The following is an 18,840-nucleotide window of genomic DNA, read 5'->3' on the forward strand; positions in this document are numbered from 1 at the left end:
TTGTCGGGTTCTATCTTAAGCTTAGGCTTTCTAGAGGCCCACTAACATAATTAAACCTATGCCAACATTCACAGGATTCCCGAAAATTGGGGCGTTACAGGTGGGGAGTATCGATCACTTTCCAAAGTGCTTGCCTGTCTTGGGATTCAGCATCGAATCACTTGTCCTCACACTTCTGAGCAGAATGGGGTAGGAAGCATAGGCAAGTTGTGGATATAGGGTTGACCCTTATTGCTTAAGCTGGCTTGCCCTTGGACTTCTGGTACTATGCCTTTGCCCATAGTGTTCATCTTATTAATAGACTACCAACGCCTATTTTACAAAAACGGAGTCCTTATGAGGTATTGTATTAAGTCAGACCGTCCTACTCATATCTCAAAGTTTTTGGTTGTGCGTGTTATCCACGCTTGAGGTCCTATCATCACCATAAGTTACAGTTTCGGTCTGCTCAATATGTGTTTCTTGGAGTTGGGACGAATCAGAAGGGTTATAAATGTCTCGACAGCAGCAGTAGCGTTTTTGTCTTCAGGCATGTTACTTTTGATGAATCATTATTTCATTTAAAAGAGGGTTTTTCCTCGAATCCTCATCACAAGTTGACAAGCCAGCTCGCTGTCAGTTACATTTTCCAGTGGTGCAAGCTGGACCTATTTCTGTTCCTGTTGTATCTTCGCCTATACCTCCACCAATGTCTTCTCATGACAATAATAATGGGCAGTTTTTATTAGCCATGGAGGTTCCTACTCACTCCTCAGTCGTGGAGGTTCCTACTCACTCCTCAGGTGCACAAAGCTCATCTACATTAGCTGCTATAGTGCTTTCAGCTGCCTCTCTTATACAGTCTATGCCCCTTCTTAATGCTCATCCTATGTAGACAAGGTCTAAAAGTGGGATATTCAAGCCAAAACTATTCACTTCTGTTCTGGGAGATGAGGAACCTACTTCTATTACAGCTGTTCTTCAACATTCGGCCTGGTCTGCAGCTGCTCATGCTGAGTATGCTGCATTGCTTGCTAACCATACATGGGATGTTGTGCCCCTACCTACAGGAAAGAGAGCAGTGGGATATAAGTGGATTTTTAAGCTCAAGCGCAATGTTGATGGGTCTATTGCACAGTATAAAGGTCCCTTAGTGGTAAAAGGCTATCTACAAGAAGCTGGGGTGGATTTTCAGGAAACTTTCAGCCCAGTGGTCAAACCAACCACCATTCGGGTTGTCCTGGCTCTTGCAGTCTCAATGGGTTGGTCTTTTAGACAGGTGGACATTAACAATGCCTTCCTCAATGGAGATCTTCAGGAGGAAATCTATATGGTGCAGCCCCCGGGGTTTAAGCAACAAGGGCATGAGGGACAGCAGCTGGTGTGTCGCTTAAGGAAAGCTCTCTATGGCATCAAGCAAGTGCCTAGGGCCTGGTTTCATAAATTGAAATATTTTTTGTTAGCTACTGATTTTGTTGTTTTTAAGGCCGACAACTCCCTTTTTGTCCAACGATCAGGGTCACATCTATTGTTTGTGCTGGTGTATGTCGATGATATTATAGTCACTGGGAATGACTCTGTAATCATTGATGGGTTCGTTCGAAGACTTGATGCCCAGTTCTCGTTGAAGGATCTTGGTCGAGTAAATTATTTTCTTGGTATAGAGGTTCAGTATACGTCCACTGGGATTTCTCTTAACCAACGAAAGTACATTTTTGATCTTTTGCGAAAAGCTTCTATGGAAAAGTCGAATGCTGCACCAACACCTATGGTAACAATAGTTCAGCTGTCAGCTTATGCAGGTACTCCTGTTGCTGATGTTCATCTCTACAGAAGCTTAGTAGGGGCATTGCAATATGTAGTCATTACGCGACTAGACATAGCTTATGCTGTGGACAAAGTTTGTCAATTTATGCATCAACCACTGGATATACACTTTAAGGCTGTAAAAAGGATACTGCGCTACTTGCATGGTACGCTGGATTATGGTCTTACCTTTACAAAGACTTCAAAACTCATGTTCGAAGGGTTCTCCGATGCTAGTTGGGGGTTTGATGTCGATGATTAGAGATCCACGCAGGCTACTGTGTGTTTCTTGGCAGTAATCCGGTGTCTTGGAGCTCGAAAAAATAGCAGGTGGTCTCTCGCTCGTCTGCAGAAGCTGAATATAGGAGTCTCGCTCATATTTTTACTGAGATGGTCTGGATTCAGTCCTTGCTAGCTGAGCTAAGTGTTACTCCCCGGGGCAAGCCTCTTGTATGGTGTGATAGTTCAGCCGCTGTGGCTGTTGCAGGGAATCCAGTTCTACACTCAAAGTTTAAACACGTTGAGTTGGATCTTTTTTTTTGTAAGGGAAAAAGTCGCACAAGGACTGTTTCTGATTGGACATGTTCCAGGGCAAGAACAGGTTGCAGATATATTAACCAAACCCTTATCAGCCAGTCAACACAACAAGTTTACAAGTCAGCTTCGAGTTTCAGTCAGTTAAACTGGAAATGTGGAGAGGAGTTTGACAAGCTCGGGGCATGATAGAGTTAAGAGTTAGCAGTTAGTTAGTCAGTCTGTTAGCAACTACAGTTAATTTGTTAAGATTAGTTAAACACTTAAAGTCTCTCTTGTATTAAATACGTGAGTTCATTCATTAATGGATATCAGAGTATGGCCTTTACATGCATTGTTTAGTCTGATTGTTAGTAAAACGAATCCCAAGCCAAATTACAAATAGCCCTATCCAAACGCTATGATAAATTTCCTCTACTCCAAGTAAATTGTAGGTGTAATAGCCCAAATTTGACCGGGCTTAAATAAAACAAAAGAAAATAAATAAATAAATATTTATTTATTTAACAGTCCATAGTCCATTTACAGCCAAGGCCCGTTAAGCCCAAATACCTTAGACCCATTACCCTATACCAGTTACAACCTTAACCCAAATAACTTACAAACCCAAACTTAACCTACAACAGACCCAAACCCGAAGGCCCAAATAGTAGGGGCCCAAATGACTTTCAGATAGGGTTAGAAACCCTAGCTCTCCTTCTCCTCGAGCTGCCACTGATTCTAGAAGGTTCAGGGAGCGTCTGTTCAGCTTCCGAATCGAGGCCACCATTCAAGGCTCTGCCTGTCGTTCCAGCTACTCATCACAGCCACGATTCCAGGCTCCAAGTCACGCCACCATCGATGTGCAAGACACGTCAGAATCCGGCGTTGGCTCCATCAGGTGATTGAGCGAGATTCTCGTGGATTACCTGCAAACAAAAGAGGAAACAAAGACAGAAAACCAAGGCAAATATGGAAAGAAATCTTTGATTTCTTTCCTAAAACATAACAGCCTAAGGCTATAAAGCCTTTCTTCAAATCTGTAAAAGAAGGGGGGATTTTACACACAAACACAGAGAGCAAAAAAAAAAAAATGAGGGAGAGAGAGAAATTTCAAACTTGTACACAAGGATTTTACAAACAGTTGTAATAGTTTACTACTGATATATAAAAAAAAGTAGTTTTCTTTTTGAGAAAGGTGATTTTCCTCTTCAGATCTACTTTATTATTTATGATTTTTACATGTAGTTTGCTTAGTTTACAGATAAAAATAAAGAAAGAGTGATGATATACCGAAGTCTGCATCGAAAAAGGCGAGGGTTTAACCCTCTGATCACCGTGTATGGTGGCGCGTGAGGCACACGAGCCTGAGTTGCTCAGAGGCCGAAGGCCGAGGATCAGAACCCCTCTCTTCCTATCTGCAAAGATTTTCAAACCTTTTTTTTTTTTAAAAACCGGTGTAAAATGAATTTTGGGCTTAAGTTTTGGTTTATATAGCCCCAACGAAACGGTGTCGTTTTGGTTTAACCTAATAAGTTTAAAACGGAATCGTTTTTAAATTAAGGATCCGCGCGCTGACCCGATTACCCAGAGAGGATCCGCGTGTTTTTGGGGATTGGGTTAATTACTCAATTGGTCCTCTTGCATTTTTAATATTTATAATTCCATTTTTATTTATTTCAAATTTAGCCCTAAGGATTTAATTTTGTTTCAATTTAGTCCTCACTGTAGTTTTAAAATGATATTTGAGAAACGGCGTCGTTTTAGGATTAGGGCTAAATTGCCCAATGAGTCCTCTGAATTTAACGCGCATTTCAATCAGGCTCAGAATATTTATTATTTCAAAAATTAACCCCATTTCTTAATTAAATTCAATTTTAATCCTTTTATTTTAAAAATATTAGTAATATAAATAGTATATATATTATTCATTAGATTATTATTATACTTTTTTAAAATTTTATTTTTTATATATATATATATTCATTCCATTTTTTATATGTTTTGCATATTGTTTATATTACTATATTTTTATATGTAAAACACTTATTATTATTATTATTATTATTATTATTATTATTATTATTATTATTATTATTATTATTATTTTATATATCCCTCATCATATTATATTCTATTTATACATTCATCACATATTATATTTTATTATATTTCATGATATTTTTTTATATATTATATTATATACATTGTATTATATATTTTCATAATTTATATCATTATATATTTTTATTTGTAAATTGTGTTATACACTATATGTTATACTATATTTCTTTACATTACCTTTATTTTATTATAAAGCATGCATTATTATTTATTAATTATATTTTCAAAACCTTATAAATAAATGTAATGTTAATACTTAGTACATTTTATGTATAGCTATTATACCTTATAATATTCTTATATTATACTTTTAAATGTCTTATTTCTAATTATTTTTTATTTTGTTTTATTTTACATTTTTTTACTTATTTGTCTTTGTATTTCTCTTATTTTGATATTGTTTAGTTGATTAAATCTTACATATCATTTATAATTATTGTTAAGGGTTGTATTTTAGAATTGACATGTATATTGGTATTATTTTAGGCATGTTTATGTTAAATTGTATGCCTTGCATCATCTTTTGTCTATTATTTTTTAAAATATATATAGAGTATACCTTATATCTTTATATGCTTACTTATTCATTTTTAATGTATGTCATATATGTTTGTATGTATGTTTTACATGCTTTAAATTCGCCATGTTTATTGTTTAGAATTTGTTTAAGTTCATGCTTTTACTTGCCTATTAAGATAATATGTTATCTTGTATGATGTTCTATAATGTTAATATGCTCCTTCATGCATCGATTTTAAAAACGAGACTCTAAAGTTTTAAAAAAAATAAAGGCAATGCTTAGTGTTTGAAAATTTCGAGAAAAGTAGTGCCCTAACTTATTGGGTTGTAACTTTTCTCGTTGAGTTCGAATAGTCAAGCACCCTTCTAAATTTTTAAGGTTTTCAAAGTGCAAGCGACTGTTTCGCAATTTCAAGGCGTTGTGTCCTAACTTACTGGATATGGCGTTTTGTTGTTTCGAGATAGGGATTTCCAAAAAGGCTAACTTAGTGTCAAATGTCTTAAAAATATTGTGTCCTAACTTATTGGATGTAATATTTTGATTCATTTGATACAAGTGAACCCTAATTTTCAAAATCAAAAATATTAAAAGAGGATTGCATCTTAAATTTTTTTTAATTTCCGACATTAAAGACACTTGATAATCAATTAGGTACCAATTTTTGGACGTTACGAGGGTGCTAACCCTTCCTCGTACGTAACCGACTCCCGAATCTATTTTCTCGACTTTTGCAGACCAAAATTAATGTTTTAAAACAAAACATTTTATAAGGTGACCCAATCGCACCTAAAAAGATTGGTGGCGACTCTCGTTTTCTTAAAGTCGATTCCCATTTTCCAAAACTCGATTTAAAAATGATTTCGACAGTGGGCACTAAATCCCAAATTGCGTAGCCACTTTAAAAAATGAACGATTGAAACTGTTTGCAGCCCGCTCACGAAGATGGACTACCCTTGATCCTTTCTGAGCCATCCAAGATCGCATAAAAGTCAGCAAGCTAAAACCCAAGGTTCGACAACCGACTTTGCCAAGTTCTCCAAAAAAAACTCCACAACTTACATCTCAACATTGGATGCGAACTAACGTATATTGCAGAACAAAGAAAACTAGCACCGCCTTGCCTACTCCTAACCTTCATGCGAACCATCTACGAATGTAAACTCAAAATATCCACCATAATATCATCGCTCCATAGAACCCAAACCCCACCCGCAAAACCATTAGCTTCGAGAGTTAAGGGGACATAATTTTGCAAAGATTCTATCAGCTCTACTGCCAGCCACTGATCCTTGTTTCAAACAAACAAACAAGTGTCGGGCAACAACCTAATATTAGTTGCCTCTGTTCAAGGAATTGATAATCAACAAGTGAATATTCAATATATATATATATATATATATATATAACATGTAAGGAGTTTTTTATATTTAAATAATTTATTTAAAGTGATTGATCTACAAGTTAACTCACGCATTAACTTATATTTATACTTGATCTGAGAAAATTTTAATTTTATAATTAATAAAATTTAATTTACAATTAATTTTTACATTAACTAACTAAAATTTTATAAAGAAAATTAGAAACCCCGTCCAAAGCAGAGGTTAAAACTAGTTATTTTTCCTTTTAAAAATCTAGTTATTTTTAAAAAGTATGTCTTATTATTTTATATATTTAATATAAAATTATATAAATTTTTATTTTATTTTTGTTATTCTCTACATATGTTTTATGTTCATGTTCGGTTTATTAAACTAATATTAAAATTATGCATTTTAATATTTACATTAATATAAAACATATATTTTAATTTTTTATTTATATAAATTAATATATAAACATTTTTATTATTTTTAAAAAGTAATAATATTAATATATTATTTTTAAACAATAAGAATTTTATTTTATTGTTTTAATATTTTATAAATTTAATTGTTATAATATTTTTATTTTGTTATTTTATTATATTTTAATGTAAATATTTTGTAAATACTATATTTTATATTTTATTTTAGACTACATAAAAAAGATGCTAAGGGTAAGATAATAAATTAATAAATAACACTTATGTTTTAACTTATAGAAAACACATGGTAAGAAGATTAATATATTGTATGGAACACCTGTTTGGCACAAGTGCGAACCGTGTTACCCCCATCCCTTACCCCTAATATTGTATCAAAAAACACATGGTAAGAAGAGTAATATATATCACAATTTTCAACAACCAAACAATTTGATGTAGTAGCATCTATCTTTTATCCATCATTTGAGAGTTGAGTGTTATTTAACATAACACTCCTATTTTACATCAAGCCTACCAAACATGACTAGACTATTAATATGGCATTGATTCGATAAAAAAAAGTGAGTTTTTTTAAAAAAATTTAGAAAATCTTAAAAATACATAAATTTGAAAAATTAAATAAAAATAGATAAAAATTTTAAAAATAGATAAGTGAGAGAAAATTAGGAAAATTATTTTTCATTATGAGAAAAGAATGAGAAAAAAGATTGGATTTGTTTTTTCAGTTTGGATTTTGAAAAATGTTGAAATATTTGAAGTTGTTGCAGTGTATTATGGGAATTGCCCACTACCCCAACCACTATGACAAAACAACTTGCTATATTTGGAAGATTGACAATTTATTGATCCGTATCTTTGGGCTGAGCTAATATTGTGGGGTGAATCAAGTTCATCAATAAAGATTATATCAGTTGAAGAAACTTATTTTAGAATATTGGATTGGGTTGAATTGGATCGCTTATACCAAATCCTATGGATAAAGGAAGTTGGATCAGATCGAAAAAGTAAAGAGTTAGCTACCAACCGTCCATGTTTACTGTGGTTGTTAATATTATATTGTATTTAGCTATTTTAGTTGTTGTTTAGTAAGGATTGTGATAGATCTTCATTGTATTAACAAGTCTTGAAATCTCTATGTAATTAAGAGACTTGTATAGGTTGATGTACAAATTATTAAGAGTATTTATATGTTCAAGTGAGAACATTATTTTGCAAAAGTGCATTTGTGATTGTAAAATTTTGTATTGTGGTTTTGCAAACTAAGTTCTCTGAGGGAGAATTTAGTGGTGAGTGATTAGCCTTCGAAGGTACAAGAGTCAGGAATCATCATTGGGGTGTGATACATTCAGTTCACTAGTTGTAATTGTTTAAATATAGTGATTCTTCTCACTGAGCAAGGCTTCACAAATATAGGGAAACTGAACTGCATAAACAAACTTTGATGTTTCCTATTTTGTTTTTGCTTATCACAGTGCTTGCAGAAGTACACACTTTTGTAGTCACTTCTGCTCATACTTTGCTTGTTACTTAGAAACTTTTTTAGATCAACAAGAAATCATTTAAATGAATTAAATTTTATAAGTCTTAGTGAGATTAGTTTGAAAGAAGTTCTTCAATAGAGTGGAACTCGACTCGAAGGCATTACTAATTTGGTCCTATTTTGTTTTAAATTTATTATTGGATTATATTGAATAATCTTTTTCTTTCTTATGTCTCAATATTGAACAATCTTGAGCTTTACTGCAATATAATATTAAGTTTTCTTGTATGAACATTAGTTTCTAATCACATTTAAGCTTTGTACAAAAGAAATATTATATTAAGATATTGAAATTGATCTATTTTTTTATCCATTTTCATGATTTATGAGTTTTAAAATTAATTTTTATATAGAATTAGGGTTAAATAGAGAGAGTATAAAAGCTAAGGGTTAAAATTGTTATTATACTAATTAAAAAGTATGATTGTTAGCTATTTAATAGTAGGGTGAAAAATATAATTTGAAACGTTAGTGGCCAAATTGTAACTCTTTTAATTAAATGACACATAATTGAGGGATTAATAGTGTAATTTACCCTTATCTTTTTAAACATATGGATTAATTCACGTTTATTTGGAATGTCTTATTAATTTACATATGGATTTAACTAGTGGTGGAGCTAAAAAATATTTTTGGGGTGAAAATTAAATTGTATATTTTTATGATAATAAGAATGTAATTTCATCATTTTAATAATCTATATCTTTATAATTTTAAAGGATTAAATTAATTTTTATCATTTTAGGATTAAAGTAAATTTCACTATTATTAATTTAAAATTTTATAAATTATAAAAGACTTAAATGAAAAATTTTCTATTAATCAGCACCCTTGGCTCTACCACTTGATCGAACACATATCACGTGTCCTTTCCCGCGTGTGTCGGATTTTTTTTATATGGTTGAAATATCATCACATGTATTTATGTTTGAATACACATCACAAAACCTTGAGCAGAAAAAAAATGGAGAAACATGAAGGTAGCTTAGAAGAATCCAAAAGCAATAAACGAAAGCTAGACAAAAGGTTGAAATCATCATTAACCAAGCCTTTATTTTTTCTAACGCCGGGAAGAGTCCATATTTGTTGTGAAAATCGGCAGACTTTGTTATCTTTTGGAAGGACTTGTAAAGAAACAAATTTTTATATTTACGTTCTGTAATGTTTTTCATATTAACATTATTGATGTTTCTAAATTTACCTTCTGTAATGTTAGAATTAGTTGAAGAGTCGTCAGATTCTGAAGCGGAATCAAATTTTAGTCATCAGCATAGGATGGAAGATGAGAAGTTGCTGTCGGCAGTGTTGGGAGAGCAAAGGAGAAGGTAAGAAGACTGCAACTTAAGAGGATGAAGGCAAATCAGAAATTGGTAGATGACAGAATTGTGAATAGGACTCTTAGATTCTGGGTCTAACTTATGCAATAATTCTATGATCTGGGAAGCGCGTAGAGATGAACAAGTGAGTTTGCAGTGATTGTTGCGGTCGCGTCCAATAGGGAGTCAATTGTTTTGCAAACACAAAGGCTATGGATGGGATAGAAAGTTTATGGTTAAACTATTCTCTTCAAATTCACATTAGTATAAAATAACGAATAAATGGCATCACAATGATTAATTTTCAAATTAACTCCTTAAATAGAAATAACTTCATTTACTGCTCCATTCATTTTAAAATTCAAAATCTCTTTCATCTTCCTCTTTGGTCCACCAGTCTATATCACTACCAATTGGCCATGCAGTATCTTGAGCTGTAGCAGATTCTTCCACTGTAATTTCATCAACTGATTGGCTTGCCTGCAAAGCAAATTAAACCTTCACTTATTACTGTTTGCTTTTGATGATTGATGATGAAGAAAGCGAAGACAGTTTTCCAAAATTGGACAAAGGATGACATATTAAGAACAACAACTGTGAATTGAAAATAATAATGCAACAATGATATCTAGAAAGAAATATTGACAGCCAGCAGAAACCAATTACATTTGATGAAATTTCATTTAGTCATTTAAAGCATAAAAAGAGAATCTCTCAGACAGCCAAAATAAAATATTATGTTAATGCATAGAAATTAAAGCTTAGTAAATAAGGAGTTTGGGAGAATACATGAGAAAATAATTGAATGGATGAATCTGTTTTAAAGCTTATTGTTGAGTTTGGAAGAGTAGTGTACCTGTGTTTTGGCATGCACTGATTTCTCTGAATCAACACTAAATCTTGTGGTTATGTTGGGACAACCTTTTACTATTAAGTACGTCAAAGATGGGAAAACAAAATGATAACCCACAGGGCTGAAGCTCGCGAGATTTGGTAGGTTACGAAGCACTAAGTCGGTTAATCGAGGTAGGTGTATCACTTTCTCTTTGTCCTTACTCACATTTGACTCATCTCCTTCAAACACCTGCTCTAATTTTGGACCACTCCATATCACCCGCAATTCAGTGAGATCGGACAACGTTAGGATCTCCAGACTTGAAAGATTATATCCAGGATATTCAAATAACTCTTCAAAATTGGAAATTGTTAAATATTCCATACATATTGATGTTCCTTCTCTCCTTTCAGGGACTGTCACGTTGCTTATTTGCTTCTTTTCTGTCATCCCCGAGAACTCCAATATCTATGAACATATCATGAATCATGAATTTCAAAGTGTTGAAAGCCATTTACTTCACACCTATCATTTTATTACTTCATTTTCTTATGGAACTTTTATTTTAACAATTTATTTTATTAAAATTAAGTTTTAATTTAGTTTACTAAATAGATTTTTAAGATTGAACGCTAATATTCAAAACTAGATTCTCTCCTTTAAGAATAAGCACAAGATTTCTTTTTCAATCTTTTATAGTCAAAGAATTCAATTTTTCTAAAAATTTACAGGAAAAATCTCCAAATATATTACGTAGTACTAGATAGTGTTTGGAACATATATATATATATATATATATATATATAAAAGAAACTAAAATGTCTTCACAATTTATTCTTTATAAATAATATATATATTTTCTCATATAGATTATAAAAAGTATTCAATTGAAATGTTATTTATGTTACTAATTGGTATTGTAGTTAACTAATTAAACTACTTAATGGTTTATTAAATTAGTTTTTAGACCAAAATTCTAAAATGAAAATTATTTTTAAAGAGTAATACAAGCATTTACTTATTTTATAAAAAAAAAATCAAAAGGTGAAAATTTTAATAAATAATATATATAAGAAGGTCTTACTTGTATATTAGGTGAAACGATAGAAGGTGTCAATTGAGGACAATCTCTCACTTTTAACACGTGCAAAGATGGCGATGTCAGCACGATGTTGTTTCTATCCATTCCTTTCAATTGAGGCAAATTAATCAACTCAACTTCATTCAATCGTGGAAGACCTTGAGCCATTGAGATTAACACTTCTGATCCTTGGATTATTTCTTGCAATTGAGAACAACTCCATATCTTCAAAGTTTGCAATTGCCCAAGACTATTAGCAACACACATCGGAAAGAGAAATTTCAAATTATTGCATTCTGTGACTTGTACTTTCCTTAGACATTGAAAGTTTATGGTTGATACTTGTGAGACTTGGATTATTTCTGCCATTCCAAAGCATCTCTCTATCTTCAAGGTTTGCAATCTCCCAAGATTATTAGCAACACACATTGGGAAGAGAAATTTCAAATTATTGCATTCTGTAACTTGTACTTCCCTTAGACATTGGAAGCTTATGGTTGATACTGGTGAGTTTTGAATTATTTCTTCCATTCCAAAGCACCTCTTTATCTTCAGAATTTGTAAATTGGGCGCATTTAATTTTTTAGAGCTACCTTGAGCAACAATAATTGGAAAGAGAGATTTCAAGCTTTCACATTCCAAGATATCAATTAGAATCAGATTTGGAAAGCAAATAGGTAGAAGATGATGTTGTGGTGATGTTTGATCTTGCTCCAATTCCTCGTATTTACATGAATGCAAATTGCTCAATTGTTGATTTGTCATCTTCCCAAACACCAATTCCTACAAACATATCATCAATTTTCAATTTCAAAATGTTCAAAGACGTCAACAACTAACTTAACATTTCATCAATTAATTTCCTGACAAAAAAATTTATTTTACCTTAAATCAATATTATACTCCAAAAATGTGGTACAAAAATAGTCATAAATAATATCACATAATCTGTACATATAAATTATTGGACAGGTGTAACAACGCAATTGAAAATTACTTAAACTCATTTTCATATATTAATACAAAATAAAAAAACCACCTGTGTAAAAGCTATATTTAAAAAATTTAAATATATTTTTCTAGTTTATTTTTAATACAAATTCTAAAATCATCCATAATTCCTTCTCACATTTAAATAGAAAGATAAATGTGCTTGAGTGTGCTCAAACCCACATCCTCCTATTCAAACAACAATATCGATACCAACCAAACTAAAACTTATATATAATTTTATATAGCTACATAATAGGTATAATATAATTTAATATTAGATAAATAGTTTGCAACATATCTAAAACATAGTTTGGATAATATTTTTTTGAAAATTTTATTAATCTTATTATATGGTATTATAATCAACTAATTTGTTTAAAAGGTTATTTAGATTAGTTTTAGACCAAAATTATAAAATAAATTCTATCTTTTAAACAACTATTCCAACAACAAAAACAAAAATCTTACTTGTATCGTAGTCGAAATAAAAAAATGTGTCAATTGAGGACAATTGTGCACTTTTAACTTCTGCAAAGACGACTGTGTCAGCAAAATGCCTTTCACATCCCTTTTTTTCAATTGAGGCAAGTCAATCAATGAAACCTGAAATGAAAAGCATAATCAAATTTCCCAATCTTTGACCATAGAACAATAAGGAAAACAGATGTCAAGTTATTGCAATGAGATACACATACATCCCTTAGACTTTGGAGTAGACATTTGTATGCCACTGGTCGGTCTTGGATTATATCTTCCAATTGCGAGCAACTCTTTATCTTCAAAGTATGCAATTGCCCAAGGCTATTAGCAACTGACATTGGGAAGATATATTTCAAATTATCGCATCCCTCTATTTCAACAATCTTCAGACTTTGGAGGCTTAAATGACGAATGTGCCCTTCTTGTTCTATGCTCCTCAATTCAACAATCGGGAATAAAACTTGCATATTATAACAGCTTTCAACTTTAACCTCTTCAAGCTTTTGTAAAAAACCTTGCAGCTGGGGAACATTGCACATCTCTTCCAAATCAAACATATCACTTAAGGATAACTTTCTCAAATTAGAGAATGCAGTGATTGGCACCTGTTGCTTTGATGCATCAATTAGGCATTGCTTAGAGTGGTAACAACCAAGATCTAGAGAAGTCAACTTACTAAATCCCAAGTCCAAGCTCGGAATAAGTTTTGGGTGACCCTCCACATCATCCAATTCAAGAGATTCTACATCTTCAAATAGTTGCTTGCATGCATCTTCAGACTTATCGATTCTCAAAGATCTTGAGATTGAACAAGTTTCAAGGTCCCTCTTTTCGTACCAACTTTCTCTTCTTGTGCTAATGCATGGACAATTGTGCACTTTTAACTTCTGCAAAGATGATTGTGTGAACATAATGTCGTTCACATCCCTTCCTTTCAATTGAGGCAAATCAATCAACGAAACCTGAAATGAAAAGTATAATCAAATTTCCCAATCTTTGACCATAGAACAATAAGGAAAAGAGATGTCAAGTTATTGCAATGAGACACACATACATCCCTTAGACTTTGGAGTAGACATTTGTATGCCAATGGTCTGTCTTGGATTATATCTTCCAATTGTGAGCAACTCTTTATCTTCAAAGTATGCAATTGCCCAAGGCTATTAGCAACTGACATTGGGAAGATATATTTCAAATTAACGCATCCCTCTATTTCAACAATCTTCAGACTTTGGAGGCTTAAATGACGACTGGGCCCTTCCTGTTCTATGCCCCTAAATTCAACAATCGGGAATAAAACTTGCATATTATAACAACCTTCAACTTTAACCTCTTCAAGCTTTTGTAAAAAACCTTGCGGCTGGGGAACATTGCACATCTCTTCCAAATCAAACATACAACTTAATGATAACTTTCTCAAATTAGAGAATGCAGTGATTGGCACCTGTTGCTTTGATGCATCAATTAGGCATTGCATAGAGTTGCACCATCGAAGATCTAGAGAAGTCAACTTACTAAATCCCAAGTCCAAGCTCGGAATAAGGTTTGGGTGACCCTTCACATCACCCAATTCAAGAGATTCTACATCTTCAAATAGTTGCTTGCATGCATCTACAGACTTACCGATTCTCAAAGATCTTGAGATTGGACAAATTTCAAGGTGCCTCTTTTCATACCAACTTTCTCTTCTTATGCCAATGCAAAAATCAAAGCTCCAAAATCTACGAAACACAAAGCCATCTGGAAGATGTTTAGAAGAAATATCCAATGATATTACAATCCACTCTGGCAATGAATTCAACTCTGATAGGCTGGAATAGCTTTCCTTTTTAGTTGAATTCTCAGTCGCCCATTTTAATGAACTACAACCATGCAAGTATAGTTCTTCTAAATTGGACAATCTTTGTATTAAATTAGGAGCGATTCGTCGTAGATTATCGCAATACGATAAATCCAACCGTCTTAGATTTTCCAAATCACCAGCTTCAGTCGGCAATTCAGTGACATCAGATAGACTTAAAGAGAGAATATGAAGTGACTTCAGCTTCCCAAGCATCGAGATGTCAGAGAGTTCACAATTAATCAAACACAAAGTTCGAAGGTTCATATTAAACTTAAATGCAGCCAGAGATATCAATCGATAATTCAAAGCACAAACTTGTAATGCCTTCATACCCTCAAAGAATTCGCTTGAAGTTTCCGTGAAACGATTGCCACCATGTAAAAGAAGTTTGAGGTATGGAAAACCCACTTCTTTAGGAAGTTCATCCGTTTGATCAGTTTCGAAGGAGATTGCTGTGTAATACTTGAAACTTTCATCCATCGGGAGTGTTTCAACAGTCCCAAAAGAAATCTCCTTTCTTGAAGATGCTATCCACAAAGCAAATTGGCGAACCACATCATGCATTTTGACATGCCTTTCTCCGCAATCTAGCAACAAACCGGAGTTCTTGAGGGCCTCAATTGATGCAAGCACTTCACTTCTAACATCTTTAATTGAGTCCATGCCTTTATACAACTCCAGTCCCCATGCATAGCCTACCAAGTTCTCCACATAAATCTCATCATCTTCAGGAAATAAAGAGCACAACAAGAAACATGTCTTGGTCTCCATATTCTTCAAGTAGTCGAAGCTCGCCTCAAGACATACATAGGCATTTTCTTCAACATCCTCAATTTCAGTCAATCTACGATCTTTGAGTCTCCGGTATGCAGCTTGCCACTCATGATGGGTTTTACCTTTCAAGGCACTTGCCAGCGGAACTATAGCTATAGGCAAACCCCCACACTTTTTGACAATTTTCTTTGCTGGGGTTCTAATAGAATCATCAGAAAAGTCATCTAGACCTGCTTTCTTTTCAAACAGAGTCCAAGCTTCATCATCATCCAAACAGCCAAGTTGTACCACGTTTTGACAATCCATAGCTCGACATACTTGTTGACGGCGTGTTGTTAAAAGAACTTTGCAGCCTTTATGATCATCCCCAATTGGAATTCCTATCTTCTCCTTTAAGTTGATAGATTCCCAAATATCATCAAGGATGATAAGAATCCTCGGTTCATTCTTCAGCCTTAACCATAAGTCTTGCTCTGATCTTCTTCCTTGTTCATTCTTCATATCAAAGCGTATGTATTGTGCAATTTGATCTTGAATTCTCTCAAATTTTGGATTTTGAGACACAACCGTAATCACAACTTTGTCAAACAAATTCAGTTTTTGAGCTTGACTTCCAACTTCACGAGCCAGGGTGGTCTTGCCCACCCTCCCATCCCCCACAACCCAATCATGTTGATATTCTCATCTTTTAAGGCTTCAATGATTTGATTGAAAGCAGCCTTCGAAGATTCCGAAACCACAAATTCCTTAGAACATAGGAAGTCTATAGTGGGAAGGGCAGTAAGATCACGGTAACCGACTGGTCCAAGTTCACCAAATTTGTCCAAAAGCTCAGAGATATCCTGGATTTTCTTCATTGCTTTCTTGCTTAATTGATATCTCCAACTCCAATTAGGACACCAATTGAGACACCTCTTATTCAGTTGGATTTCCTCCTCCAGAGTTCCCATATCCGACAGTGTTTCGTCTGCCCTTGATTGTAAGTTATGTACATCATCTTCAATTAGTAGAAGCCGGTTTTTAGCTTCCTCAATCTCATGTTGTAGACGCTTTCGTGCATCTGCAAGTTCACGCTTTTTCTTTAGGAGCTTTTCAACATTGTCTTGAAAGCGACGGACATAATCAAGTTGACGTCCTACCGGCTTCACCACACAGTCCACAACCAGTGTTCCAACTGTGTTAGAAAGAGCAGCCTCACAAAATCCGCAACCCATGCTTGACAAGCTCAAATTGAAGAAGGATTCGAAGTATGAGAATCAATGGGCTATTCTTCCAGCTTAGTCCAGCTGAAAACATAACACAAAATGCGAATATTATTAGAAACTTAATAAAAAAAATCATGACTTGAAAACTAAATGTAAAATAATTATATATATCGTGTTTGATTAAGTTAGTGTCACAAGTCAATTAAATACTAACTCGATCGTAAAATAATTAAAATACTTTTACTTTAAAAATTAATTAATATTATTTTAATATTACTATAAGGATATTTTATCTTTTCATACTTTTATTTAATATTTAAGAATCAATCACAAAACCAGTTGACATATTTATAAATATATTTTTAATATAAAATATTTCTTTTGTGATAAAATCTAGTAGATATAGAACATTTAGAATTGGTTTCTCTATTTTATTTAATGAAATGAACTTTATAGCTTTTATTTCATTTTCTTTGTTTTATTTTGTCAATTCATTTAAATTTATAAAATTAATAGTGGGTAAAACTCGATTCGATTTGAAAAATTAAATTTTAAGTTAATTGAATCGATTTAAATTTTACAATTCGAATAATAGATTGGTATAAATACATCTTTAATCCCTATCAATTTTGAAAATGAACATATTAGTTTCTTTAAAAAATTACAAAAATAAAAATAAAATAATTTTCAAAATTTTAAAATATTTATAAAATTTCTAATTTTTTAATAATTTTAAAAAATTTCTAAAATAATAATTTTGTAACCTAAATAAGTTAATTAATGATTGAAGTTTTATTTATTTTAATTTAAAAAATTTCAAATATATATAGTTTTAAATTTAATTGGTTTAACATGTAATTAGTCATAGGGTAACAATATTTTAATTTGATATGTTTAATTTTTTTAATTTAACTCTAATAATTTTACTCGATTTGAGGATGATAAAATAACACTCGTCAACTCGATTAATTTAAAAATGTTCGACTCAATTTGATCCAACCTTCATCCCTAAATAAAAATCATATACATGTGTGTAATGTGATGTAATTATAAATAAAAAAAGGCATATAATTAGTTATAAGAATGATGGAAACATATCCACTTACCACTTCAATATGAAGTTGTAACTCCAAGAATTTGATCGTCAATCCAAACACTCCTTTACCTCTAATTTGCTTCAAGAAGAACATAAAAAGATGAGATGAGATGAGATCAAAAAAATATATAACAAATTTAATATATATATATATATATATAAATACAAATATAAATTGATTTACCTCAAAATCAAACTATACACTTTGTGTTGAGAAGATTCTTACTACTTCAAATCAATCAAAAGGGATTTGAAGGTTGGGTTTTTTTTTTTTTCTTTTTTGAGCAAAAGTAAGTAAAACTGAATACAAAAAGAAAGGAACTTGAAGAAAGCGAAATAAAAAGAAAAAAGAACAAAGTAGAAATCAAGGTTGAACCATCGGAAAGAAATGGAAACACAACTTTCAGAAATAAGGAGAAACTTTCAGAAAGAAATGGAAGTTTATCTGCCTGGAAGATTCAACCACTCGGAAACACAACTGGGTTTTCTTGGTTTAGTAGCCAAAGGATTTGTGTTATGAGATTACTGCAGTCTTAGATCTAAATTATGAGGATTTGTTTTTCTAATTGTATTTTAGAGGATTGGAACGGAAAGGGGAATCTTCCTTTGCAACAAGTTGGTGCTGATTGGTTTACCAGTCACCCCATGCTTTTTTTTTTTTCCTATTTGAAAAAATGGCCCCACTTACCGCAAACTAATATTATTGAAGTGTTTGTCATAAAAAAATTGTTGAAGTGGGATTTAAATTGGATATATCAATTACGTCTTTCTATTATTAAAATTATTAAATGACACATCAAATATTATGTAAAGAAATTTAAAATGAAAATTTTAAATAAATAGAATGATGTTGCATGATTTTTAAAAATAAAAACAATTTTAAGTAAAACTAAAAAAAAAAGTAAACAATGTAAAAATTTCAAAATCT

General features: G+C 32.4%; 1 protein-coding gene and 1 long non-coding RNA gene across 2 annotated transcripts; one reads left to right on the top strand and one right to left on the bottom strand.

Moving 5' to 3' along the window:
* The first annotated feature begins 9,232 nt into the window (after positions 1-9,232).
* Positions 9,233-10,064, top strand: LOC128293071 (uncharacterized). The gene is made up of 2 exons (XR_008283109.1): positions 9,233-9,315; positions 9,506-10,064. It is a non-coding gene; the product is annotated as an uncharacterized LOC128293071 (long non-coding RNA).
* Positions 9,835-18,645, bottom strand: LOC108452867 (uncharacterized). Its single transcript, XM_017750646.2, has 8 exons — positions 18,097-18,645; positions 17,923-17,991; positions 14,049-16,897; positions 13,210-13,956; positions 12,983-13,117; positions 11,525-12,304; positions 10,462-10,908; positions 9,835-10,085 (listed from the first exon to the last, which is right to left on the bottom strand). Exons 3-8 carry the CDS (start codon positions 16,110-16,112, stop codon positions 9,960-9,962), a joined length of 4,299 nt encoding a protein of 1,432 aa, XP_017606135.2. The 5' UTR covers positions 16,113-16,897; positions 17,923-17,991; positions 18,097-18,645; the 3' UTR covers positions 9,835-9,959.
* Between the last annotated feature and the right edge of the window lie 195 nt (positions 18,646-18,840).

Source organism: Gossypium arboreum, chromosome 5, assembly GCF_025698485.1.
Source record: "Gossypium arboreum isolate Shixiya-1 chromosome 5, ASM2569848v2, whole genome shotgun sequence".
Lineage (NCBI taxonomy): Eukaryota > Viridiplantae > Streptophyta > Magnoliopsida > Malvales > Malvaceae > Gossypium > Gossypium arboreum.